Source organism: Dipodomys ordii, unplaced genomic scaffold, assembly GCF_000151885.1.
Source record: "Dipodomys ordii isolate 6190 unplaced genomic scaffold, Dord_2.0 Scaffold7, whole genome shotgun sequence".
NCBI classification, from domain to species: Eukaryota; Metazoa; Chordata; class Mammalia; order Rodentia; family Heteromyidae; genus Dipodomys; species Dipodomys ordii.
In genome coordinates, this window is record NW_012267223.1 from 3,243,695 (window position 1) to 3,270,248 (window position 26,554).

General features: G+C 45.8%; 1 protein-coding gene across 1 annotated transcript; it reads left to right on the top strand.

Annotated features, from left to right (window-relative positions):
- Positions 1 to 26,554, top strand: Prpsap1 (phosphoribosyl pyrophosphate synthetase-associated protein 1). The gene is made up of 9 exons (XM_013008824.1): positions 1 to 49; positions 2,822 to 2,888; positions 11,695 to 11,867; positions 14,904 to 15,019; positions 15,809 to 15,864; positions 17,217 to 17,362; positions 23,234 to 23,304; positions 24,463 to 24,609; positions 25,671 to 26,554. Exons 3-9 carry the CDS (start codon positions 11,714 to 11,716, stop codon positions 25,827 to 25,829), a joined length of 849 nt encoding a protein of 282 aa, XP_012864278.1. The 5' UTR covers positions 1 to 49; positions 2,822 to 2,888; positions 11,695 to 11,713; the 3' UTR covers positions 25,830 to 26,554.

The window sequence follows — 26,554 nt, forward strand, 5'->3', positions numbered from 1 at the left end:
CTTGGTGCTGAATTGGGGAAGTCTGTTGTATACCAAGAGACCAATGGAGGTAAGTCAAGGTTTTTCTTAAACGTATTTCTTTTCTAAACTGCTTATTCAGCTTGCCTGGTGAACCAGCCTAGCTGATAAATATTTCTTTCATCAGTGATGTCAAGAGCAGTACATTCTAGGAATACTTAATGACATTAAAAAATCCTTTTGCCAAGCATGACGGCTTAATGCCGCTAAACTTAGCTATGCTTAAGAGACAGAGATTGAGGGGGCTGGGAAGGTGGCTCAGTGGCTCAGTGGTAGAGCGCTTGCCTTGCATGCCTGAGGTCCTGGGTTCGATTCCTCAGCACCACATAAGCAAAAAGAAAAAAGCTGGAAGTGGCGCTGTGGCTCAAGTGGTAGAGCGCTAGTCTTGAGCTGAAGAGCTGAGGGACAGTGCCCAGGCCCAGAGTTCAGGCACCACGACTGGACCCAAAAAAAAACAAGAGCAAAACAGAGATTGAGAGGATCTCCAAGGCCAGCCTAGGCAGAAAAAAAAATCTCTTGATTAGTGCCTTTAATCGTAGCTACTCAGGAAGCTGAGAGCTGAAGATCTCTGTTCAAGCCAGCCCAGGCAGGAAACTCCATGAGACTCATCTCCAATTAACTACCAGAAAACCGGAAGTCAAGCTGTGGTTCAAAGTCGTAGAGCGCTAGCGTTGAGCACAAAAGCTCAGGGAAAGCACCCACACCTGTGATCCAAGGCCTAGGATTGACAAAAATAATAATGAAAGCAAAATAGTCTGGGGGTAGGGCTCATGTGGAAAAGTCCCTGCCTTTATAAAAGCACAAGGCCCTGAATTCAAACCTCAGTACCACACAAATAAAAGTGCTCTTTAGGGCTGGGAATGTGGCTTAGTGGTAGAGTCCTTTCCTAGCATGCATGAAGCCCTGGGTTCAACTCCTCAGTACCTTATAAACAGAGAAAGCAGGAAGTGGCACTATGGCTCAAGTGGTAGAAGGCTAGCCTTGAGCTCAGAGAGGCTCAAGTAGTGTCCAGACCCTAAATTCAAGCTCCAGGACTGGCAAAAAATAAAATAAAAGTACTCTTTAAATTCTTTACATCTTTAACTTTTTTTCAAGTATCTACAGATTTTCACACTAGGTAAAGTAGGTAGCCCATTTTTGCCTTCCCCTGTACAGTGTGAAAATTAGACGGTGACATTAACGGTAAGTGATGGCACCTGAAGCACTTAGCTGGTGGCTGATGTCTCACAGATGCGAATCATAAACCTCTTAGTGGACCATAGACCTTAAATCGCCTTACATACTTACTCCTGTTCATTGCAAATTAGTACAAAATAATGTAATTGTTTTTTACAAAGCGGGAGTGCAGGTGCCAATTTTATGCTTCCCTTTTCCTTTTTAAGCTGTATTTTCACAAAGCTTGAGAATAAGAATTGCTAAGATAGTGATGTTTTGGGCATACCTTGCCCCCAAAGTCTCCCATTTTCCCCTATTTGAGTGCAATGCACCATTATCGAGGTATGTTCAGGTCCTGTATGTATATAAATATAAATGTAAATAAATAAGTAAATATATATATTGGTTGGTCATGGGTCTTGAGCTCTGGGCCTGGGCACTGTCCCTGAGCTCTTCAGCCCAAGGCGAGCACTGTACCACTTAAACCACAGTACCACTTTCTGTTTTCTGGTGGTTAATTGGAGGTGAGAGTCCCATGGACTTTCCTGCCCAGGCTGACTTTGAACTGTGATTCTCACATCTCAGTCTCCTGAGTTGCTAGGATTATAGTCATGAGCCACCAGTGCCCAGATTTTTTTGTTTTTTAAGTTTTTATTTATTATTATTATTTGTGTGTGTGTGTGTGTGTGTGTGTGTGTGTATGTATATGTATGTATGTACTGGCATGCCAATACTAGAGCAGGAACTAAGGCCTGGGTGCTGTCATTGAGCTATTTTGCCCAAGGCTAGCACTCTACCACTTGAGCCACAGCTCCACTGTAAACTTTTTTTGTATGTGTGTATATATGTTCATTTGCAGGTAAGAGGCTCATAGATTTTCTACTTGGGCTGGCTTTGAACTGCAATCCTCAGATCTTATACTCCTGGGTAACTAGGATTACAGGTGTTAGCCACCAGCACCTGGTCATACTTTATTCTATTTATTTATTTCCTGGTGCTGATACTGGGGCTTGAACTCAGGCCCTGATGCTGTTGTTCCTGAGCTCTTTTGCTCAGGGCTGGTGCTCTACCACTTTGAGCCATAGCATCACTTCTGGTTTTCTGGTGGCTAATTGAGAGATCTGGCATCAAACCACAATCCTCAGATCTCAGCCTCCTGAGTAGCTAAGATTACAGGCATGAGCCACTAGTACCAGCTTATTACTACCACTACTACTACTACTATTATTATTATGGCTTACTTTCCTCCTAGTTTGACTGTGTTTTCTTTATGTTCTTGTCATTCTGAAATCTATTAAAGAATTTGTTTGAGTCAGATACGGTGGTGCACACCTGTAATGCAGCCATGTGGGCAGCCAAGGTAGGAAAATTGAGATCTGAGGCTGGCCTAGGGATAAGCTGGAAGTCCTATCTGAAAGCAAACTAAAGGTAAGGACTGGGGACATGCCTCAACTGAAAGTACACCTGCCTAGCAAACTTGAGGCCCTGAGTTCAGAACCCAAACAAATATATAGATTTGATATTACATCATCGAGGGAAGTATTGGTTTATATTTCACTTTATTTCCTCTAAATGCCTTCTACGTATTAAAGTGTTTTTCTTAGAAAGAAAAGGAAACCAGCAACTTTAGAACATGTTTATCTTTCAGAAACAAGAGTTGAAATCAAAGAATCCGTCCGTGGCCAAGACATTTTCATTATCCAGACAATACCCAGGTAAGAGCACCTGCTACTTTACATTTCCCTGACTGATTCCCCGAGCCTTAACGATAGAAGTCAAGATCCCTTCACCGGAACAACAATGCGGGGTGGTTGATGTTTGAACTGTACGACTGGATGTGTATAAAACTAGATGCTTCCTAAAATTCCGCCCTTGTTTTCTGAGTTCCTGTTTGTCATATTCTACATTTGTCATATTTGATCATCTTCCAAATTTTAAACCCCTCAAGGGAAAAATCCTTCTGTATGCACTGAGTCAGGCAGTGTCTGCCAGCTCGGCCCTGCTGGAAAGCTTGTAGACATTGGCACACTTCATGGCTGCCTGGGCTGGGTATGTGAGCATTCTGGATGTGCAACACTCTGCCCACTTTCTGTATACCAGGAATTGTTTGGTGCAAGGATCAGTGTATTCTAGTGTTCAAGGATCAATGCATTCTAATGTTCATAGATGCACCTGCACGGTAAATACTTGGAGCATCTGCAGCAACACTACGTCTGACTGTTGGCTCCATTTGAATATATTATTTCTCCAGCAATTTTGGTTTTATATTGTTTACCTCCTGGTGACTGGAAGTCTTTTGGCTCATTGATTTTGACATGCACTGTAAATTGAGAGGAAAAAGGGGCCCAGGGTGGTAGCTCACACCCTTAACCCCAGCTCTTCAGGAAATACAGATTGGGAGGATTGCGGTTCAAGGCCAACCCAGGCAAAAAAAGATAGACCCCATTTTACCAAATAATCTGGGCATGGTGGCACAAGTGCGTAATTGTTTTGGTGCCAGAGGCTTAGGTAGGAGGATCATATTTCCATACTGGTTGAAGCAAAAACATGAGAGCCTATCCAAAAAAATAACAAGACAAAGGGTATAGAGAGTGTGCTCGCCCACCTAGCAACTGTGAGTTCAAGTCCCAATACAACCCAAAACAAAAAGCCAGATGAAGTCCTGAGGTGCTCCCTAGGAATCTGTGGGGCAGGAGATAGGCTTCCTTCGTTCCTCATAACTGGTGTTAGACTGAGTGCCAAGAACTTGGAGCAGGCTGAATTTCCTTGTAGATCTGGAAATGTGAATTCAGGTTAAAGAATGGGCATGCATTGCCACCTAGCAGAACCTGAGACCTTGCAGAGGTCATCAGTGAAGAAAATATTGTGTGCCAGGGTGGCTTGGAGACTGATAGAATTCATAGCAGCCCAGCCAGGAGCGAGGAGTGTTTCCTTACAACCTTCAGCACTGCCTAGACTTGTCTGCACTGAGACACCCATGTGCTATGTTTCTGTCCTTCCGGTCTCTGTTCATGTAACACCTAACAGCCAGGCACTGGTTGCTCATGCCTGTGATCTTAGCTACTCATGAGGTTGAGATCTTAGGATTGCAGTTCAAAGCCAGCCTGAGCAGGAAAATATATGAGACTCTGATCTCCAACTAACCACCAAAAAGCTAAAAGTGGTGCTGTTGCTCAAGTAGTAGAGCTCCAGCCTTGAGTGAAAAAGCTAAGAGACAATGCCCAGAACCTGAATTCAAGCCCAAATACTGGCATCAAAAAAAAAAAAAAAGCACCCAACAAAAGACCTTTGTTGGCCAGCCTTATAAAACCTTATGAGCCTTGTAAAAGCCTTATAAAAACTGAGTTGTTTTCCAGTACCTTTGCAGCCTTATATTCAGCTTTAGTGGCATAGAGTAAGATGCTGTGCTGCTCCAGACCTATGTGCTTTCCTTCATGCTGAAGTGAGAGCCAAGCTACCTTGGCTTTTTTCTCCCCAGCTCCTCAGGGCATGGGGGAGCATGGCATGTAGCTCCAGGCTCTTGGCATAGCTGTCTCAGACTGCTAGTCCTCCCATTACAGAGGGTGGCAGAGAACCGAAATCACTATCCTGTAAAGGACCAGCCTTGCAACAATCGCTAAGGTCTAAGTCCAATCAAGCTCAAGTAGCAGTCTGTGCAAGCATTGTGGCTAATCAGTGCTGATCTCATGAGCTTTGACCTAGTTCTCCAGGAAAAGACCCAGTGAGTGTATTGGGGTGGCAGGACCAGAGCAGGAGCAGCTGAAATGCGGGTACCTTGGATCTGTTGCTTGCACATGAGAATCTCCTGCATCAGGTGGTTTTAGATGGACTGCCCAGCCTGGCCGTGGATGGCTGGAGTTGACCAGCTGTGGCCATTCAGATGTGGCTGCAGGAGCATTGGGAGAGTTGAGGCTTTGTGCCTGTGAAGAGCATATTTTGATGCCTTTATTTAGGTATTTTTTTGTTTTGTTTTTGCCAGTACCAGGATTTGAAGTCTGGGTCTTGCACTTGCTCATGGCTGGTGCTCTACCACTTGAGCCGCACTTCCAGCCTGACTTTTTGTTGGTTATTTTGGAAATGAAGTCTCACAGACTTTCCTACCCAGATTGGCTTCAAACTGTAATCTTTCAGATATTAGCCTCAGAGTAGCTAGGATTACAGGCATGAGCCACCAGTGCCCAACTACGGTCTAACTACTTGTGCTTTTCTCCATGTTCTGGGACAACAACCGTGTATCACTGTGCCTAGATGTCCACCTATCTAGCCCAGGCTAGCTTCGAACTTGAGATTCTCCTGCTACTCCTTTCTGAGTATTGGCATTGCAGATGTATGCCACTGTTAAGTGTTTTTCTAGTGTGCTTTTTTCCTGAGGCCATCATAAATTCTTTTCTACTTCTTTTTTTTTTTTTTTGGGTCTGGTCGTGGGGCCTAATTTGGACTTGAGCGCTGTCCCTCAGCTCTTCAGCTCAAGGCTAGCGCTCTACCACTTGAGCCACAGCATCACTTCCGGCATTTTTTCTTTTTGCTTATGTGGTGCTGAGCTCTACCACTGAGCCACCTTCCCAGCTCCAAATTCTTCTCTACTTCTATTGTGATTTTCCTTTTTGGCTAGCCCATGGGTAGACATGTAACCATAGCATCCTGGAGGTCTTCACTTTGGTGTGTGTTCATACATGCAGATTGCGTGTGCTGCAGGTCCAGGAACAGCTGTATCCATACTGTGTGTGACACATGGCTCCCTCCACAGCCCCACCAAACATGAACCCCACGAGCAGAGACTTTTGCTTGTTCACTGCTGTCTATAATACCTCAAACAGTGCTGAGTTTCTGGCTTATAACAGATCTCCCCCCTTGAATTTTTGTTTACTAGATTGTGTGTGCATGTGCGCGAGTGTGTGTGCGAATGTGTGTGTGTGTGTGTGTGCGTGTGCGCACGCGCGCTGTGGATGAAACCCAGGCAAGCGCTCTGCCACTGAGCCACACACCTGCACAATCACACACTCTCAACACTGCCCCTTTGTCACCCCCTCCCTATGTTCATGGTCACCCCAAACAGCCAAGATGTTGGCCTTGGTGTGGGAACAACACGGTGTTAACGTCTTTTGAAATAAGAAGTTACATTTTAATTAATTCTTGGTCTCCAGATCTCAAGGTAGTCAAGAGTTCTCAGGGTGAATATTCATTATAGCAGTCTAGCCTGACAGTGGGCTGGGAAAGAGGAAGAACAATTGGGTGACTCCCAGGGAGAACAAAGCAGCAAGGAGAGAGGAGGGCTGATCCCATCTGCAGCCACTTCTTTACTGTATCACAGCCTTAGAAAACAAGTGAAGAAGGGGCTGGGAATGTGGCTCAGTGATAGAGTGCTTGCCTAGCATGCATGAAGCCCTGGGTTTGATTCCTCAGTACCATATAAACAGAAGAAGCTTGAAGTGGTGCTGTGGCTCAAGTGGCAGAGTGCTAGACTTGAGCCAAAAGAAGCTCAGGGACAGTGCCCAGGCCCTGCGTTCAAGCCAGGACTGCAAAAAACAAAACAACAACAAAAAATAAGTGAAGAAGTCTTGGGAGCAGTCCTCAGGCTGCAAAGGGCTGAATCCTTAACAACAGCCAAGAGGAGGGCTTTGCCCTTGAGGCAGCTCAGAGCCTCTGTAAGGGTACACGCGTGCACCCGTGCGCAGCAGCAGTCAGCTTGGCAGTGTCAGAGCATAACCTGCCAGTTCCTATGTCTCTGGGATGATGGGGATGAAAGAAGAGAAGAAAAAGAATGGTGAAGGGGGAGGGGGTGTACGTGTGTTGTTTGGGTGTGTATCCATAAAGAAGTTTATTGGGCTGTGTGTGGTGGTGCATACCATAATCTTAGAGGCTGGAGGAGCTTAAGTTGGCTAAAGACCCACCCAGGCTATAACAAGACTTTGTCTCAAAAAACAAAAGGATTTGGGGCCCTTCACAATAAACTAGTGCTATTATCACTTACGTACCAACTAAGGGACACGCCTCTAATCAAGCCACTGAAAAATAACTGAAGCAAAAAAGGGCTGGAGGTATGGCTCAAGTAGTAGAGCTCCTACTTAGCTAGTGTGAGATACTGAGTTCAAACTTAGTAATAGAATTTAAATGCCCAGGGCCTATGCTCTTTTACTCAAGGCCAACGGCCACTTCTGGCTTTTTCTGAGTAGTTTATTGAAGATAAGAGTCACAGGGACTTTTCTGCACTGAGCTGGCTTTGAACTGCAGTGCTTAGATTTAAGCTGTCTAAAGTAGCTAGCCCACCAGTGTCCCACTAGATTTTTCCCCCCACCCCTGGTCGTGGGGCCTGAACTTGGCCTGGGCACTGTCCCTCAGCTCTTCAGCTCAAAGCTAACACTCTACTACTTGCGCCACAGCGCCATTTCCAGCTTTTTCTGCATATGTGGTGTTAAGGAATCAAGCCCTGGGCCTCATGCGTGCAAGGCAAGCGCTCTACCACCGAGCCACCTTCCCAGCCCTAGAATTTAATTTTTTTTTTTTTTTTGGGGTCCGGTCATGGGGCCTGGACTCTGAGCCTGGGCACTGCCCCTCAGCTCTTCAGCTCAAGGTTAGCGCTCTACCACTTGAGCCACAGCACCACTTGTGGCTTTTTTTTTTTTTTTTTGCTTATGTGTGCTGAGGAATTGAACCCAGGGCCTCAAGCATGCAAGGCAAGTGCTTTACCACTGAGCCACCTTCCCAGCCCATACAATTTAAATTTTTAAATAATACCAATGGTAGCCAACATCTGCAATCATAGCAACTCAGGAGGGTGAGATCTGAGGACCCAGGTTTAAAGTCCACTCAGGCAGACAAATTCTCAAGACTTTGTTGTTGTTGATCATGGGGCTTGAACTCTGGGCCTGCGTGCTATCCTTCAGCTCAAGTTGAGTGCTCTACTACTTGAGCCACAGCGCCATTTCCAGTTTGCTGGTGGTTAATTGGACATAAAGAATCTCACGACTTTTCTGCCTGGGCTGGCTTTGAACTACAATCCTCAGATCTCATCCTTCCAAGTAGCTAGGATTATAGGCATGAGCCACTGGCACCTGGCTTTTTTTTTTTTTTAAGGGTGATGTCAGAGGGGTTACAGTTACATAAGTAAGGTGATGAGTACATTTCTTGTTGAACATTATTTTCTCCCACTTTTTCTTTTTCTTTTTTGGTTGGTCATGGGGCTTGAACTCTGGGCTTGGGCGCTGTCCCTGTGCTCTTCAGCTCAAGCCGAGCGAGCGTTCTACCACTTGAGCCACAACGCCACTTCCTCTCCTCTCCCACTTTTTCTCTCTCCCCTCCCAATCTCAAGACTTTTATCTCCAAGTGACCAGCAAAATGTCAGAGCTGGTGGCATGGCTCAAGTGGTAGAGCGCCAACACTGAGCCTAAAAGCTGAACCAACAGCATGAAGCCCTTAGTTCAAGCCTTAGTATCTACACATAAAAACAATAAAGAATATAGATAATTTAGTGTTTTTTTTTTTTTTACTATTTTGTGCTTATTAGAGTTGAAGAAATGTGTCTTAGATATATGGGTGGGTGCGTGCATATGTGTGTGTGTGTGTGTGGTGTGTACATATATATATATATGTTTGTGAGATGATGGTGTACAGAATGGGTTTGGAACACTTGAAACCACTCAGAACTTACTTGTAGTAGGTTTCCTTTGACTATTCCAATATTAACAAGGCTTTGGTTGCTGGGAGTGGATCTAAGTCTGAGCACAGCCCAACCATCCTTGATGAAGGATGATTATGGGATTATTGAGCTGTGCAGTACTACTCAAGAAAATGTGTGTACTGAGCAGAATAACTTAAGTCAATAAATATGAAGCTTAAAAGGTGCTTTTTTGAAGGACATGTTCCTGGCTATGTACAAGCACTTGCACATTGATGTGAAATTAGTCATTCACTTGCCATTTACAACTTAACTTGCTGCCAGTGATGAGTGGCTGGGCCGGGGTAAGTCCTGCGCCGTTATCATGTTTCATTACCTGTATCCATGGCGTTGCCTATCATTTGCAGCCCTGAGCAGTTTAATGTACTGTGTGTGGTGTATATTTTCTCATCTCCCATTAGTTTTTGTCTATTCAGAACAATAAAGCAGTCAAGGCTGACTTTAATACAGCATGTGATTACCCTTGGGAAAAGAAAAAAACAGTTGGTAAAATAGTTAAGATTGTCCTACTTCGATACAAGGACTCCAAGAACTAGCCAGGATGTACTGGGAACATTGTTAGGGAACAGATAAACAAAGCAAGCCTGCCAGCCACGTTCCTTCCCCCTGCTAGCCCACAGAGCAACCGCCTGTGTCCGATTCCTTCAGTATCTCAGCAAATGGGGGAAGCCAGTGCCACAAAGGCCCCTTTGTCGCCTTGCTGGCCAGGAGGGAAGAGGGCGACAGGGAGGCTTTCCTTAATCATCTTGGGTTGGATAATGTTGAATTCCTTAGCATGAGTCATCAGGTAGAAGAACGAGTGGAAAATAAAACCCTCATGTGGAAAATCAGTGAAATGAAAGAAAAGTTCCCCAAATATTGTTCGTTGTGCTGGGCCTGCCAACCTCCTGATACCAGGCAGTCCTGTATTGTAACTCACAAGGCCAGCAAATACAGACCCGCTGCTCAGACACCTGCACTCACCCCGTCTGCTCAGATAACCTCAGCTCCCATTGCTGTTGGCGTTAGTCCCTGTGCAACATGTGGAACTTCTCAATCAGCTGGGGGAGCTAAGAAGTGCTCTAGTGTCATTTCCAAGTAGCCCCCCTCCCAATGGGAAAGAACCTCCGTGATGTCTGCTGTTGAGTCTCAGCGCGGACTCTTGGGATTTTATGTGCCATCCTCTGGGTGCTGTGCAGGCGCCCAGCTAACAGTGTTTGGTTGATGTAATGCAGTGAGCCAGGCCTGTCCTGTGTAGACTTGTCAAGTGTGAACATCATTGGGACAGAGCATTCCTGCTTGAGTCAGCTGACCTCCTTGGGCCAGGTGACTACAGCAAGGGATCTGAGTGGTCTTCAGCCTCCCCCTGAGGGTGGGGGGGGTCTACCTTGTTTGCTGGTTTGTCATTTGCCCCCGCCCCTCATACCTGACCCTGTGCTTGACTCATCTTGTTCAATGAGTATGTTGTCTGTTCCCTGACCAAACATTGGGACTTCCCAAAGACCTTGAATGTACTTGGTAATTGTTTCTTATTCTGGTAATTCCATGTGACTGCGTCTTCTGACCCCTGTGCCGGACTTGAGCATTATTAATTTGGGAATATGAAGACAACAAAAAGTGGTTCAGTTTATATCAGAGGAAAGATGTTATAAGGAAAAAAGATTGGAGTTGAGTCCTGGAACCACAGTGCCTACCCTGGAGAGACTAAACCAGAAACCCATAATGATGACAGCACATACAAATGACACTCCAGGAGTGAGCATGATGTGGAGAACATTTGTCAGCCAAAGGAACTTGCCACCCCTGTCCTCTTCCTCAGCTCTGCCCCTAGTGGGAAGGGACGGGCGGCAGCCTCCTGACCTCTAAGCTGGAGGCCTGGCTCCATGGCTGTCCCTCTCAGCCACCTAGTTGACAACTATGCTGAAGTCTGCTGTCATCCACTTCCCAGTACCAGTGGCTGTCTCTCTAGTAACCTATCAGTTCAAGAATTGCACCTGAAGCGCTTGCGCCTCCCTCGGGCAGTCTGTGATGTGAGGGTCCCTCCTAGGCTTAGAGAAGGGGGGTGTTAAGGACTAGTGGAGAATCTGGGGAGTGGGAAGAGGCTAAATGATGTCAAGATTGCTGTTCAAAAGGGCAGCACTGTTGGGCTGGGAATGTGGCTTAATGGTAGAGGGCTTGCCTAGCATACATGAAGCCCTGGGTTCGATTCCTCAGTGTCACATAAACAGAAAAGGCTGGATCTAGTGCTGTGGCTCGTGGTAGAGTGCTAGCCTTGAGCACAGAGAGGCTCAGGGACAGTGCCCAGGCCCTGATCCTCATTCCCCTCACATGCCTATCCTGCCTTTCACCAGGAAAACAGCAGATCTTTTGCACAACAGTGCCTAAGCAGATGGGCAGGTGTGCTTCCCATGGCATTCACACTGGCCTCAGTCTGAATCCCTGGGAGGTGCTAGCAAATGTCAGGTCACCCGGGTCCAGCAGCTGCTTCCTATGCCACTGCAGTGACCAAGTCACTGAGCAGAAGATCCAAGCGAAGGTGAGACAGGCCCCCAACCTGGGCTTGAGTATCCACAGGTGAAAACCAGAGCTGAGTCTGCCAGGAACACCTGCATCTTTCCCCCCTGCTTTTGTGAGGTGCCATCGTGAGCTGGTATGACAGATAAAATGCCTCCTGTACCCTCCTCGCAGGCCCTGCTAGCGACTAATACATGGAACCCACACAAGAACACAAATCTTACCGGAAGTGGAGCTATGGCTCAAAGTGGTTGAGAGCTAGCCTTGAGCAAAAGAGCTCGAACAGTACCCAGGCCCCAAGTTCAAACCCCACGACCAAAAAAATACAAAAACACAAATCTTGCCTGTTTCAGAGATGTGAACACAGCCGTGATGGAGTTGCTGATCATGGCCTATGCGCTGAAGACGGCCTGTGCCAGGAATATCATTGGCGTCATCCCCTACTTCCCCTACAGCAAGCAGAGCAAAATGAGGAAGAGGGGCTCCATTGTGTGCAAGCTCCTGGCATCCATGCTGGCAAAAGCCGGTGAGTGTCAGACAGAGATTGGGGGTCCGCTACTTTTCCTTCCCTGTTAGGGATATATAGGCGTGTAGTTTGGGACGTATTTCTTCACATGTTCACTGATTACATTTTCCTTTTGTATAGTTTGGTTAGCCGTAAGCTTCGGTATTAAATTCTTCCTTTTCTCTGTCTTACATTAGAATGATACTGCTTCAGTGGTTTCTCCTCTGATTATGAACTGTTCCTATGTTCTGTATTACCTGTTCCATTTCATCTTGTCATTTGGGTAGTTGACTGCCATCCTGTGATCTGAGCTCTATCAGCTACATTACTTTCTTTTTGGTACCATCCTGGGGCTTGAACTGTTTTTGAAGGTTTTGGTTTTTTTTGTTTTGCTCTACCACTTGAGCTGCAGCTCCACATCCTTTTTTTTTTTTTTTTTTTTTGCTGGTTAATTGGAGATAAGAATTTCACAGTTGCTGGGCACTGGTGACTCACACCTGTAATCCTAGCTACTCAGGAGTCAGATCTGAGGATTCCGGTTCAAAGCCAGCCTGGGCAGGAAAGTCCATGAGACTCTTATCTTCAGTAAACCACCAGAAAACCAGAAGTAGCCCTGTGGTTTAAGTGGTAGAGCTCGCCTTGAGCTGAAGAGCTGAGGGACAGCGACAAGGCCCAGAGTTCAAACCCCACAACTGAGAAGAAAAAAAATAAATCTCACAGTCTTCCCTTCCTGATTGGCTTTGAGCTGTGATTCTTAGATCTTAGACTCCTGAGTAGCTAGGATTGTAGAAATGAGCCACCAGTGCCTGGTGCTATGTTCTTTTTCTGTTCATACCATTTAAACTTAATTTTTCTTTTACTTCTACTTCAATTTTTATTCTCTCTCCTCCCAGCACCCAGTTCTCTTGTGTCCAGCAGCTCATTTTCATTGTGTTTGTGCTCCTTGTATGGCGGTGTCCTATAAGTCAAATGTAATAACATGTTACAGTGATTTTTACTTGTCTGATGCTTGTTAGAAATGCTGCTGATTTGCTCTGGAAGTTTTCCAGTGACCTTTGACCATTTGCAGTGTATTTATAGATATGAGGGGAATTATTCAAACTGCAGTATCATCCAATGCACATAGTATTTTGTCTTGCTTACTCTTTTTTAAAGTTATTTTCTGCCATACCTACTGGCCTTCACATTTCTTCTCTCTCCTCCTCCTCCTCCCCCTTCTTTGGTTTCAACTCAGGGCCTCACTTTTTTTTTTTTTTGTCAGCTGTGGGGCTTGAACTCTGGGCCTGGGCTCTTCAGCTCAAGGCTAGAGTTCTGCCACTTGAGCCATAGCACCACTTCTGGTTTTCTGGGTGGTTTATTGGAGATTTGTCTCACAAACTTTGCTGCCTCGGCTGGCTGTGAACCGCGATCCTCAGGTCTCAGCCTCCTGAGCCACTGGCACCTGGCTGAGGGCCTCACTCATGCTAGGCAGGTGCTCTACCACTTGAACCACTATGCCAACTCTCTCCCTACACTCTTTAATAAAGGCTTTCCTAATTTTCTGTGGTTGTACTGGCATTTGAACTTTGGGCCTTACACTTGCTGGTGCTCTAGATCCTTGAACCATACCTTCAGTCCTTTTTTGTATTAGTTATTATTTTTTGTTTTTTGGTCAGTTGTGGGGCCTGAACTCTGGGCCTGGGCGCTGTCTCTCAGCTCTTCAGCTCAAGGCTAGCATTCTGCCACTTGAGCCACAGCACTGCTTGTGGCTCTTTCTGCTTATGTGGTGCTGAGGAATTGAACCCAGGGTCTCATTCATGCATACAAGGCAAGCACTCTACCACCGAGCCACCTTCCCAGCCCTTGCATTAGTTATTTTTGAGATAAGGTCTCACTTTTTGCTCAGGCCTGTACTAGGACCATGCTCCTCCTATTTGAGGCTTCCTGTAGTTAAGTCCCAGTTATGCAGCCCCATGCTCACCTCTTCTGTTGAAAATGGGGTCTCTTGGACTTTCCTGTCCTGGCTGGCCTGAAAGTGTGATCCTCTTGTCTTGGCCTCCTGCATAGTTGGTAAGACTGGTGGATGTTGCTCTGTGATGATAAAGGGTCTTACCTGTATGCCTGGGCTGCTCAAAGCATGATCCTTCTGTTCAGTCTCTCCAGTAACCAGGATTATAGCTATGAGCTACCGGCTCTTTGTTTTTATGTTTTGTTTGGGTGTGTTGTTTGTTTGTTTGCTGAGATTTGAACTCGTGCTTACTTGGCTAGCACTCTACTACCACTTGATCCACACCTTCATCCCTGTCTTTTGCTGGTTATTTTGGAGGCATAATATCTAAAACTTTTTTACCCAGACTGGCTTCAAATCTCAGTCCTCCTAATGTTAGTTTCCTGACTAACAGGCCTGACTCTGCGCCCACCTCCCCCCACCTTTTTTTTTTTTTTTTTGGTCGGTCGTGGGGCTTGAACTCTGGGCCTGGGCGTTGTCCCTCAGCTCTTCAGCTCAAGGCGAGCTCTCTACCACTTGAGCTACAGCGCCACTTCCGTTTTCTGGTGGTTTATTGGAGATAGGAGTCTCACGATCTCTCCTGCCTTGGCTGGCTTTGAACCGTGATCCTCAGATCTCAGCCTCCTGAGTAGCTAGGATGACAGGCCTGAGCCACCAGCGCCCAGCTCCCCCACCTTTTTTATGCCTGCTGTTGCTTTGGTATTTATTAATTCCGTTAATCCCATGTTCATATTTTAGCTTCTGTCTGATTTTTCTTTTATCTATGCTCAAGCTTGTCATAAATGGGAGAGAGAGCATGCCTTTCTTAGCTTTTCATAAATGGAAGAGAGAGCATATCTTTCTTAGCTTTTTAGTTCTTTCTCCTCTGGAAAGTCCTGGCTTCTTGGTATTAGGCAGAACTTATTCTTCACTTTTTTTAAGGTTAACAATGAAGTCTGTAACTACATTGCGAGTCACAGTGTCACTGACTTCAGTGTGGTAGGAAGCAGGAGCTGAGCATCTAATTTATGTCCACTGTAGCCATGGACTTGTAGGGGAGAACTTTGTAATTTTTTGTTTTGAAATTTCAGGTTTAACTCACATTATCACTATGGATCTTCACCAAAAGGAAATACAAGGCTTTTTCAGCTTTCCCGTGGACAACCTTAGAGCCTCACCTTTCCTGCTTCAGTATATCCAGGAAGAAGTGAGGAGCCACCAACAAACACCCCTTTGCCCTCCAAGACATCCCATTTAGTGTCCTCTGGTATCAGATTTCACTATTAAGAGGCACATGAAGTGAGCTTTCCCTGAGTTGAAGCCACTGTATCCAGATAGACTCCGCATTTAGTCACAGAGGATGAGACGTTCAGAAGACGTTAAGAGCAAATTGCTTTCACTGCACTTTTATCAATTTGCTTTTTTGCTTTTTGAATGAAGGGTTTGGTTTTATTTGATGTTCTTGTTTTGTTTTGTTTTCAGAGTTGAGGACTGAACTCAGGGCCTTGCACTTGTCAGGCAAGTGCTCTTCCACTGAGCTAAATCCCCAATCTCATTCCTGGGGTTTGAACTGAGGACCTGGGAGCTGTTTCTGAACCTTGTTGCTCAAGGCTAGCCCTTTTTTTTTATTTCAGCCATAGTTCCAGTTTTTGTTTTTGGTGGTTAATTAGAGATAAATCTCATTCTTAACCTGCTTGGACTGGGTTTGAACTGAGATGCTAGATGTCAGCCTACTAAGCAGTAGGATTACAAAGCATGAGTCACCAGCACCTGGCTAAGAATTATTTTTGACCCTCTAGATGTTAGCAGTACTTTTGCAATCATGTCAAGCAATCATGTTAATTGATAAATGATGAGAAAGTTTAAATATTTGGATGCAATTCTAGCGTATTTGATTACTAGTGTACATTACTATATGAAGAAGAAAATATGTATACAAGTGTCCAGGTATTTTTTTTAATAACTTCTCAGTATTTTTTTTTCCCTCCAAATCTAGATTCCAAACTACAGAAATGCAGTCATTGTGGCTAAGTCTCCTGATGCTGCAAAAAGGTAAGAAACCAGACATTTATAAAAATCCTATCTAGGGCTGGGAATGTGGCTTAGTGGTAGAGTGCTTTTTTTTGTTGTTGTTGTTGGTCATGGGGCTTGAACTCTGGGCCCACTGTCCCTCAGCTCTTCAGCTCGAGGCTAGCGCTCTACCACTTGAGCCACTGTGCTACTTCCTGTTTTCTGAGTGGTTTATTGGAGATAAGAGTCTCATGGACTTTCCTGCCCTGGCTGGCTTTGAATCATGATTCTCAGATCTCAGCCTCCTGAGCTAGGATTACAGGTGTGAGCCACCGGTGCTAACCTTGAGCAAAAAGAAGCTCAGAGACAGTGCCCAGGCCCTGAGGTCAAGCCCCAGGACTGGCAAAAAAAAAAAAAATTCACACGTAGGTACTTGTGAAATAGAATTGGCATCTGGGAATTGGGGGCTGCTGCAGCGTGGGCTGTAAGATCTCGGAGTCCTATCACCCTGGCTTTGTCTCCAGCCTGTAGACAGCACAGTGCAGTGCTGAGTTACTGGGTTTTCTTGAGGGAGAGAATGAAGCTCTTCCTTCAGAGTCTCAGGAAATGGAAAGCTGGCCAGAAGCATTTTTTTTTTTAGGAGTTTTAGAGACGTTTATAGTTGTTTCTGGTGGTGCTGGTCCTGAGGCTTGAACTCAGGGCCTGGGTGTTGTCCCTTAGGTTTTTTTTTTTTTTGCTCAAGAATGGAACTCTGCCACAGGTCCACTTCTGGCTTTTTGGTGGTTAATTGAAGAGTCTCACAGGTGGGTGCTGGTGGCTCAGGCCTGTAATCCTAGCTACTCAGGAGTCTGAGATCTTAGTATCACAGTTCAAAGCCAGCCTGGGCAGGAAAGTCTGTGAGTCTTTTGTCTCCCAGTTAACCACCAGAAAACTGGAAATAGAGCTGTGGCTCAAAGTGGTAGAACACTAGTCTTGAGTTAAAAGCTCTGAGATAGCACTCAGGCCCTGAGTTCAAGCCCCACAACTGACAAAAAAAAGAAGTTTCACAGTCTTTCCTGTCTGGGCAGGCTTTGAACCCAGTTCTCAGATCTCGGCCTCCTAGGATTACAGGTGTGAGCCACCATGCCCTTGCTTGCTCAACCTTTTGGGTAAAATTCTTCCGAAGACCAATATTGTAGAATATTGGACCACAAAAAGAGGAAACAAGAAAAACTGGGACAAAAGATAGAACCAAAATGGTTTAGACTCAGAACCCAGCTCCTGTGCCCTGAGCCATCTGCATTCTGGCCTGATTTATAGAAAGAATTCCACTGTGTGCCTTTAAAGGGCTCATCTGATCAACAGAGTGACAGCTGTCACCATCCATCACCCATTGCTCTTTTACTTCCTCATAGGGCCCAGTCCTACGCTGAGAGGCTGCGCCTGGGGTTGGCAGTGATCCACGGGGAGGCGCAGTGCACTGAGCTGGACATGGATGACGGGCGGCATTCCCCTCCGATGGTCAAGAACGCCACAGTGCACCCCGGCCTGGAGCTGCCTTGTAAGCCTCACTCTGACTTTGGATTCACTAAGCGAAAGCTTTATCCCGCAGGAGTGGCTGGGAGTTAATACCTGTCTGGGATATGTGCTTGCTTGCCTATTTTGCTTGTTTTGCTCTTTTTAAACAATCACATGGTATTTCCTTCATCTTTGTAAAGGAAATTGTGTGTGTTACTCATATTTGCAGACTGTGTAAGGACAGTTAAACTAATCCAGGTAGCATTTAGCATTCAGGAAACACTACACATTAAAACCTTTGTTCACTTTAGTAAGCAAGATGGGGTGGGGGGTAAAGTCCAAAGACTTTACACTTGGGTAAGCTGGGTGAGAACGTGATGATCAAATGATCAGAAATCAGGCTTTGGCCATGAACAACTCGAGCGTTTGTCTAGTAATGTAATGTAGCTCTTTGACCTGATTCCTGCTCACTTGCTGTTGATAATCCAGCACCGTGGAGTCCGTTCACTTCCATGGACTTTGAGTGACACAAACAAGCATTTACACTGGCAGATAGGTTCAAGGTTTTTTTAGAACAAGGAAATTATTTCTGGTTAGAATCTTATTAGCAACATTTCAGAACAATCTAGAGACTAATAGGATGGAGAAATACTCAGAGCTCCTTCCACTCTTCTTCAGAGGAGCATCCTTAGGGTTTTGCCCTATTTATCTACCAGGCTTCTTTTTATGTAAGAAGCTAAATAAGCCTGGAACGGGTGGCACACGCCTATAATCCTAGCTACTCAGGAGGCTGAGATCTGAGGATCAAGTTTCAAAGCCAGCCTGGCAGGAAAATCCTTGAGACTTATCTCCAGTTAACCACCAGAAAACTGGAAGTGGTAGTATGGCTCAAAGTGGTACAACCCTAGCCTTGAGTGAAAAAGCTCTGGGACAGCACCCAGGCCCTGAGTTCAAGCCCCACAACTGACCAAAAAAAAAAAGGAAAATAATTTATAATTTTGTTTGTAGATAAGTAGTTAATATCTCCCCCCCCTTTGCTTTTTTTTTTTTTCCCCTCTCGGTCATGGGGCTTGAACTCTGGGCCTGAGAGCTGTTCCTGAGCTCTTCAGCTCAAGGAAAGTGCTCTACCACTTGAGCCAAAGCGCCACTTCCAGTTTCCAGGCCTGGCTTTGAACACAATCCTCAGATCTCAGCCTCCTGAGTAGCTAGGATTACACACATGAGTTACCAGCGCCCAGCTTTCTTTAGGGCTTGAACTTTGGGCCTGGGCACTGTCCCTCAGCTCTTCAGCTCAAGGCTAGCACTCTTACCACTTGAGCTACAGCGCCACTTCTGGTTTTCTGGTGGTTTCACAGATTCCTGCCTGGGCTGGCTTTGAACCTGATACTCAGATCTCAGCCTTCTGAGTAGCTAGGATTACAGGTGTGAGCCACTAGCACCCAGCCTCTTTGATTGTTTTTTGAGACTTTTTTTTTTTTTTTGTCGGTCGTGGGGCTTGAACTCTGGGCTTGGGCGCTGTCCCTCAGCTCTTCAGCTCAAGGCGAGCGCTCTACCACTTGAGCTACAGCGCCACTTCCGGTTTTCTGGTGGTTTATTGGAGATAGGAGTCTCACGGTCTCTCCTGCCCGGGCTGGCTTTGAACCGCAATCATCAGACCTCAGCCTCCTGAGTAGCTAGGATTACAGGCGTGAGCCACCAGCGCCTGGCTTGAGACATATTTTTCTAAGTGGCTCAGACTATCCTCAAACTGGAGCTCTCTATTTAATCCAGGTTGGCCCTGAACTCAAGATCCTCCTACCTCTGCCTCCGCTCCCTTCCTGAATGCTAGGATTACTGGCATACCCACCACTGTCTTGCTTCATTCATAAACTCCTTTTTAAGGCAGAATTCTCAGTCTTTGTCTGTCATAGTTGTCCATATCATGGTTCTATCATAATTTATTTAATCAGTCTCCTATTGATGGTATATGGATTACTTTAAGCTTTGGCCGTGAGAAACAGCACTGTCATGATAACACACATATTGATCCTTCCTTACACACCAAGAGCTTCTCTATGCCATCCATTTAGGGACATGTATTAGCCTACTTCCTGCCACAGGGCGGTTGGCTTCTTTATCCTATTAGCTTTTAATTTTGAACTAACCTCCGACCTAGAGAAAAGGCTAAAGAAGCATACAGGGGACAGGGACTCTTAGCTCACACTTGTAATCCTAGCTACTCAAGAGGTTGAGATGTGAGGATTCCAGCCCAGGCAGACAAGTCCAAGAGCTTTTCTTTCTTTTTTTTTTTTTTCTTAACCAGCAAAAAACTGGAGCTAGAAGCATGGCTCAAGTGGTAGAGTACCAGCTGTGAGTAACAGCACAAGGCCCTAAGTTCAACCCCTGATAACTGGCACATGCCAAAAAGAAAAAAAAAAAGAATACAAGTGGTCTGGGGTAGTATGACTCAAGTAGTAGAGTGCCTGCCACCAAATGCAAGGCCCTGAGTTCATACCTTAGGACGGCCAGAAAAGGAAAAAAGGAAGAGAGAAATTTTTACTAATTATAGTCCATATTGAGGCCCCAAATCTAACATTCCATGTGCTGTTTTTTGTGTTATTTGAGAGTGAGCTAGAGACATAATGCTGAGTGTATATTGCCTAAATACAAAACAGTCTTACATAACCACTCAGGAAACTAGTGTTGTTACAATACTATTACCTAATTGCAGACCGTATCCAAGTTTTACCAGTGTCCTTCCAAACAAAAGGAAAAATGGTTTTTGGCTCAAGTCCTGATCTGGGGCTGCAGATTGCATTCAGTCCTCATTTATTTCTCTTCAGTCTCGTGTAGGGTAATCTGGACCGGCTTCTCTGTTCTTTGTCTCTGCTGACCTTGATGCTTCAGGCCAGTGCAGGCCAGTTATTTTACAGACTACTCCCTAATTGGAACTTGTTTGTGTCCTCATGCTTAGATGCAGGAATGTCACAGGAAACATGTGATGTGTCCTTTTTGCTGGTGAGGTTGATTTTGGTCCCTTAGTGAAGGTGGTGTCTGGCAGGTTTCCAATGGAAGTTAGTTACTGGCTTTTCCCTTTGTAAGTAATAGTGTCATAGACTGTAAAATGTTCTCTTTGAAGTGGCATCCATTGTTTTTGTTTTTGTCCTTGTTAATTGTCCAGGACCAGACTCAAACTCAGAATTTGACACTTGCTTTCACTCATTGGCCGGCACACTAACATCTGAGCTACACCTCCAACCCTCCATTGGTTTTTATTGTTTTGCTTTGCTTTGTTTTTGTGTTGGTGGTTCTGGGATTTGAACTCAGACCTGGGCATGGGAAATGAGTCCTTGAGATTTGTTTGCTTGGATTGGTGTTAAACTGTGATCCATAGATCTCAGACACCTGACTAGCTAGGATTATAGATAGGAGCCACCAGTTCCTAACAAAACCTAGAAATTTCATTTTCTTTTTCCTTTTTGTTCGTACTGGTCCTAGGGCTTGAACTCAGGCCTGGGAACTGTCTCTGAGCTTCTTTTGCTCAAGACTAGAGCTCTACTACTTGAGCCACAGCTCCACTTCCCATGTTTTTTGTAGTTTAGTGGAGATAAGAGTCTCACAAAGGGGCTGGGAAGGTGGCTTAGTGGTAGAGCGCTTGCCTTGCATGCCTGAGGCCCTTGGTTCAATTCCTCAGCACCACATAAGCCAAAAGAAAAAAGCTGGAAGTGGCACTGTGGCTCAAGTGGCAGAGTGCTAGCCTTGAGCTGAAGAGCTGAGGGACAGCGCCCAGTCCCAGAGTTCAGGCTCCACGACTGGACCCCCCCCCAAAAAAAAAAAAAAAAAAGTCTCACAGAGGGCCTGGGAATTCCATTCCTCAGTACTACATAAACAGAAAAGGCTGGAGTGGTAGAGTGCTAGCCTTGAGCAAAAAGAAGCTCAGGGACAGTGCTCAGACTCTTAAGTTAAAGCCCCAGGACTGGCAAAAAACAAGAGTCTCACAGACTTTCTTACCCAGGCTGGCTTAAAACCAGGATTCTTACATCTCAGCCTCCCAAGTAGTTAGGATTACAGCTGTGAGCCACTGGCTTTCGCCTTCCTTCCTTTATTCTCTTTCTCTTCCTCTCCCCTTCTCCCCTTTTCTCCTTCCCTCCCTCCCCCTCCTCCCTCTTCTTTCCTTCCTTTCTCTCTTTCTTTCTACCTCCCTCCCTCTCTCTCCCTCCCTCCTTCTTTCCCTCCCTCCCTCCCTCTCTCTTCCTTCTCTTTCTTTCTCTTTTCTTTTTTTCTCTCTCTTTCTTTCTGTCTTTCTGCCTGCCCGCCCGCCCGCCCGCCCACCCTCCCTGCTTTCTTTCTTTCATTCTTTCTTTCTTTCTTTTTTTGCATGAGGCTTTCAGTTCAGCTCCATTTCTGCAGGCTCAGGTGTTTCCCTGCCTCTCTAGTGTTGATCTATTGATGAAGCTGGCATTTCTTTGAGTTAGAAGCATACCAGGATTTCAAGAGGTAATTCCTCACAGCCCTCCTTTGGCCTTGTTCTGACAGAGGAAAGTTTGGCTCACTGACACCAGGGAGAGTAAGGTGTGCATGTGTACACATGTGCACTGTGCTGTGGAAATATGCTTGTACTTTTTTCATAATGCAGTTGCATTCTACTTGGAAAAAAAACGCCATTTTGGGGGTCAAAATCCAATGTAGTAAAAAGTGGGAAACAGTTCCTTAGTTCCCTTGTAAAGAAGAAGGAAAGAGAAAACATTTCTACCATAGTTGATATAATTTTTTTTTTAATCAGTTGTGGGGCCTGGACTCTGGGCCTGGGCGCTGTCCCTCAGCTCTTCAGCTCACGGCTAGCGCTCTACCACTTGAGCCACAGTGCCACTTTCGGCCTTTTCTGCTTATGTGGTGCTGAGGAATTGAATCCAGGGCCTCATGCATGTGAGGCAAGCACTCTACCACTGAGCTACCTTCCCAGCCCTTGATATAATTTTTAACAGTGACACTGGCTCCAAGTAATTTTTTTTTTTTTAACCGGTCCTAGGGTTTAAAGTCAGGGCCTGGGCACTGTCCCTGAGCTTCTTTTTGCTTAAGGCTAGCACTTTACCACTTGAGCCACAGTACCACTTCCTCCTTTTTCTGTTTATGTGGTGGTGAGAAATCCAACGTAGGACTTAGTGCATTCTAGGCAAGTACTGTACCACTAAGCCACATTCCCATCTTCTAAACAATTTTGTATGACTCGTGTGTGTGTGTGTGTGTGTGTGTCTGTGTGTGTGTGTGTGTCTGTGTGTCTGTGTGTCTGTGTATGCACGCACACACCAGTCCTGAAACTTGAACTCAGGGCCTGGGCACTGTCCCTGAGCTCTTTGCTCAAAGCTAATACTCTACCAGTTGAGCCACTTCCTGCTTTTGCTGGCTAGAAATCAGAGTCTCACGGACTTTCTTGTCCATGCTGATTTCAAACCAAGATCCTCAGATCTACCCTTCTGAGTAACTAGTATTATAGGCATGATCCACCATTACCTGGATTCATTTTGTTCTTAAAGAGAGTGAGCTTTGTTTGACAAAACAGCATAAACTCTTAAACAGGGAAGTTTCAGCATGCATATGGAAAGTAGAATCTTGAGCGGTTTCTTCCCTGAATAAGCTATTGGAAGTTGTTGGTGTTTTTGGCCTGAGAGGTACTCATTATTTCTCCTACCCCATAATAAAGGCTTTCTGTTTTTCACAAGCCACCAAATTATGTGTTTAGCTTATCTAGATCCCGAGGTACCAGGAATGAGACTGGGGAGACTCCTTAGTTGCTCCAGACAAGTGTTGGTTGAGCGACCCCAAGTGGTGGAGGGGAATCTGCTTGCTGTGCAGTACTGTGACTGCATGGTGCTGTGACTACGTTTGTCCTGCAGCCTGCGGTGACTGGGTCTTGTGTTTTCTTTTGTTTTGCTAGTGATGATGGCCAAAGAGAAGCCGCCGATCACAGTGGTGGGAGATGTCGGGGGGCGCATCGCCATCATTGTGGTATGTGCCCTGTCTTTGAAGTTTTCTACTCTGGGGTTGCGTTTCTAGAAACAATGGTGGGTTTCCATGGATCTGTCCATTTCTCACCCAAACTCTTTAGGAAAAGCAGCAGAACTTCTTATGTAAATGAACAGATAAAGGTATACATCCAAGAGCTGAACCTCCCCTAGGAAGTTCAGCATCATGACTTACCTTTTATCTGACGGGCTCTGATGGGCCCCTAAGTCAGCTTGCTTAATCCTTAAACTTGCAGGCATGAGACAAAATAAAGATGAGCTGTCCTGTTTGTCACTAATGGGACCCAAGAGTCCCTAGGCAGCCTGGCTTTGCACTGACATGCTAGCTCCACTTGCAAACACTTTTCTGGCTAGAAAGCTATGGGACATTTGTGGGTGCCCTCTATTTCTGTCTTCTTTCTCTTGGAAAGCAGTAAGGGGTTGCTGGCTCTGTGGGACGAGTCGGGAATCTGCAAGGGGGGAGCAAGCCTGCTAGTCCTCTGCTCCAGCTTCCACTCATGCACACTGCCAAGAAGGCTCTCAGATGCTTCCGCTGCCATCTGTGGATCCTCAGCTTTATCACTAAAACCTTTCCAAACAAAATGCAACTGAGGGGCCAGGCACCAGTGGCTCACACCTGTAATCCTAGCTACTCAGGAGGCTGAGATCTGAGGATTGCAGTTCAAAGCCAGCCCAGGCAGGAAAATCCATGAGACTCTTATCTCAACCACCAGAAAACCAGAAATGGTGCTATGGCTCAAATGGTAAAGGCTAACATTGAACTACAAAGTTGAGGGATAGCAGCCAGGCCCAGCGTTCAAGCCCCACCACTGACCAAAAAAAAACAAAAAAGCAACTGAGGGGCTGGGAATGTGGCTTAGTGGTAGAGCACTTGCTTAGCAAACGTGAAGCCCTGGGTTCAGTTCTGCAGTACCACATACACATAAAAAGCCAGAAGTGGCACTGTAGCTCAAGGGGTAGAGTGCTAAACTTGAGCAAAAGAAATCCAGGGACAGTGCCCAGGCCCTGAATTCAAGCCCCAGGACTGGCCCCCCCCAAAAAAAAAAGCAACTAAAAAAAAATTTAAAAAAAAAAGCAACTGAGTTATGGTCTCTATGGGCTGGAAGAGAGGGCAGCCCCGGGACACTTGCTCCTCTTGCAGGATGATATTATTGACGACGTGGAGAGTTTTGTTGCTGCTGCCGAGATCCTGAAGGAGAGAGGAGCTTACAAGATCTACGTTATGGCCACGCATGGCATTCTGTCCGCCGATGCCCCCCGCCTGATTGAGGAGTCCTCCATTGATGAGGTCTGTGTGTGCTGGAACAGTTTGGACCATGCAGCCAAAGTCAGGATTTGCTGCTGTGCTTTCTGTGAATGATAAGGACTCCACTGGTCATTAGCTGCTCAATCTCCTGCTTACAGCTAGCAGCTTTGTTGAGGATGTCTACTTTGACATATACACCTCTCGTATTTGTCACTTCCACTCCTTAGTGTAATTTGACACTGTAGTAACATTTGAGACTTGACTTCTTCCCAGCATGGAGCTGGGACTCACTAGTGAGTATAGGACATTTCTCAGGATTTGATTTTGGTGTTCTTTTTTTTCTCCCAAAGTCTGAGATCAGGACTCAAACTCGGTATCTGATGCTTTTGCTCATTGTTTAGCACTCCACCTGCTGAGCCACATTGCTAACCTTGAGTTCTGTGTTCTGAGCCACCTAACCTTTCCCTGTGTAGAACTGGTTTAGTCTGTAAAGCTATAGCTGAGCGCCAGTGGCTCACACCTGTAATCCTAACTACTCAGGAGGCTGAGATCTGAGGATGATAGTTCAAAGCCAGACCAGGCTTATGTTACCTCCAGCTACTCACCAAAAAGCTGGAAGTAGAGCTGTAGCTGAAGTGGTAGAGTGCTAACCTTGAGCAAAGACGCTCAGAGAATTTAAGCCCTAAGACTGGCACCAAAAACAACAACAACAAAGCAGATCCAAAAGGGCAAGAGGCATATGCTCAGCCCTGGGTAGCAGGCTTAAAACCCTGAGTTTGAACCCTAATATAAGCAAAAAAACCTCTAGCCCAGCACTGAGGTCCCAGGCCTGTAGTCCTAGCTACTCAGGAGACTGAGATCTGAGGATCATGGTTCAAAGCCAGCCTGGGCAGGAAAGTCAAGTGCCATGGCTCAAGTGGTAGAGCACTCGCCTTGAGTTGAAGAGCTCAGGGACAGCACCCAGGCTCAGAGTTCAAGCCTCATGACCTACCAAAAAAAAAAAAAACTCTCTGGAACAAAATCTCATTGGGATTGGAGCTGTGGACACTGCCAGCACTACCTTTCAGAGTCACTGTGTTTATTTTCTTCTGCCATCCGCCTAGGTGGTGGTGACAAATACGGTCCCTCACGAGGTCCAGAAGCTGCAGTGCCCCAAGATAAAGACTGTGGACATCAGTCTGATTCTTTCTGAAGCCATTCGGAGAATCCACAATGGGGAGTCCATGGCATACCTCTTCCGGAACATCACAGTGGATGACTAGCCCATGGGTGCCTCCACCCTGGAACTACAGAGGACAGCACTACAGAAGAGCGCTGTGGTTACGTGCAGTGTGTCCTGGCAGGGGAGGATGGAGCGGTCTCTCACCCAGACTGCTTGGGGAGGAGGCACTAAGATGGGCAAGGAGCTCTCGAGGGGATAAGGAAGAGGCCTTCACTGTCCACCCTGTACCTTAGCAGAACTTGCAGAAGTTCTCCTGGATAGAAGCAAAAACTCTAGTTGATAATGAATATATAATATGAATATATAGGGCTTTATTATTTCATCCCAGTGTTTCAGCTCTGGGTGTCACGTTGAACTTGATCAGGGAATAGAATGGCCCTGGAATTGGTTCTGTCTAGTTGTCCTCTCCCTAGTTAAGCTTATAGAAGTTTTATATAGAGAATCTTTTTTTTTTTTTTTAGAAACTACTGTGCCATCTGGGCAGGGTAGCACTGCCTGTAACCGCAGCCTTTGGGAGGTTGAGGTAGGAGGGTCGCAAGTTTGAGCCAGCTTGGGCTGCAAAGCAAGTCCAGGCCAGCCCAGGCTGCATAGTTAGACACTGCCTCAAAAAAGAAAGAACAAAACAAGCTAACAGAAATTGCTGTGCCTACTGCCATCAAACAAACATTGGTGTCCCTGCCCCTCTTGAGGTTTCAGTTAGAGAATAGATCCTATTTCTGGGTAACTGCATTGCTCTGAAATTGCAAATAAAATAACTTTTTTGTC

Bases quoted from the DNA above. Each gene is read 5' to 3' on its own strand.
- Prpsap1 (XM_013008824.1), top strand. From the start codon at position 11,714: ATGGAGTTGCTGATCATGGCCTATGCGCTGAAGACGGCCTGTGCCAGG. The intron at 23,305-24,462 runs GTATGTGCCCTG...CTCCTCTTGCAG, and splicing joins GGCGCATCGCCATCATTGTG to GATGATATTATTGACGACGT. The intron at 24,610-25,670 runs GTCTGTGTGTGC...CCATCCGCCTAG, and splicing joins AGGAGTCCTCCATTGATGAG to GTGGTGGTGACAAATACGGT.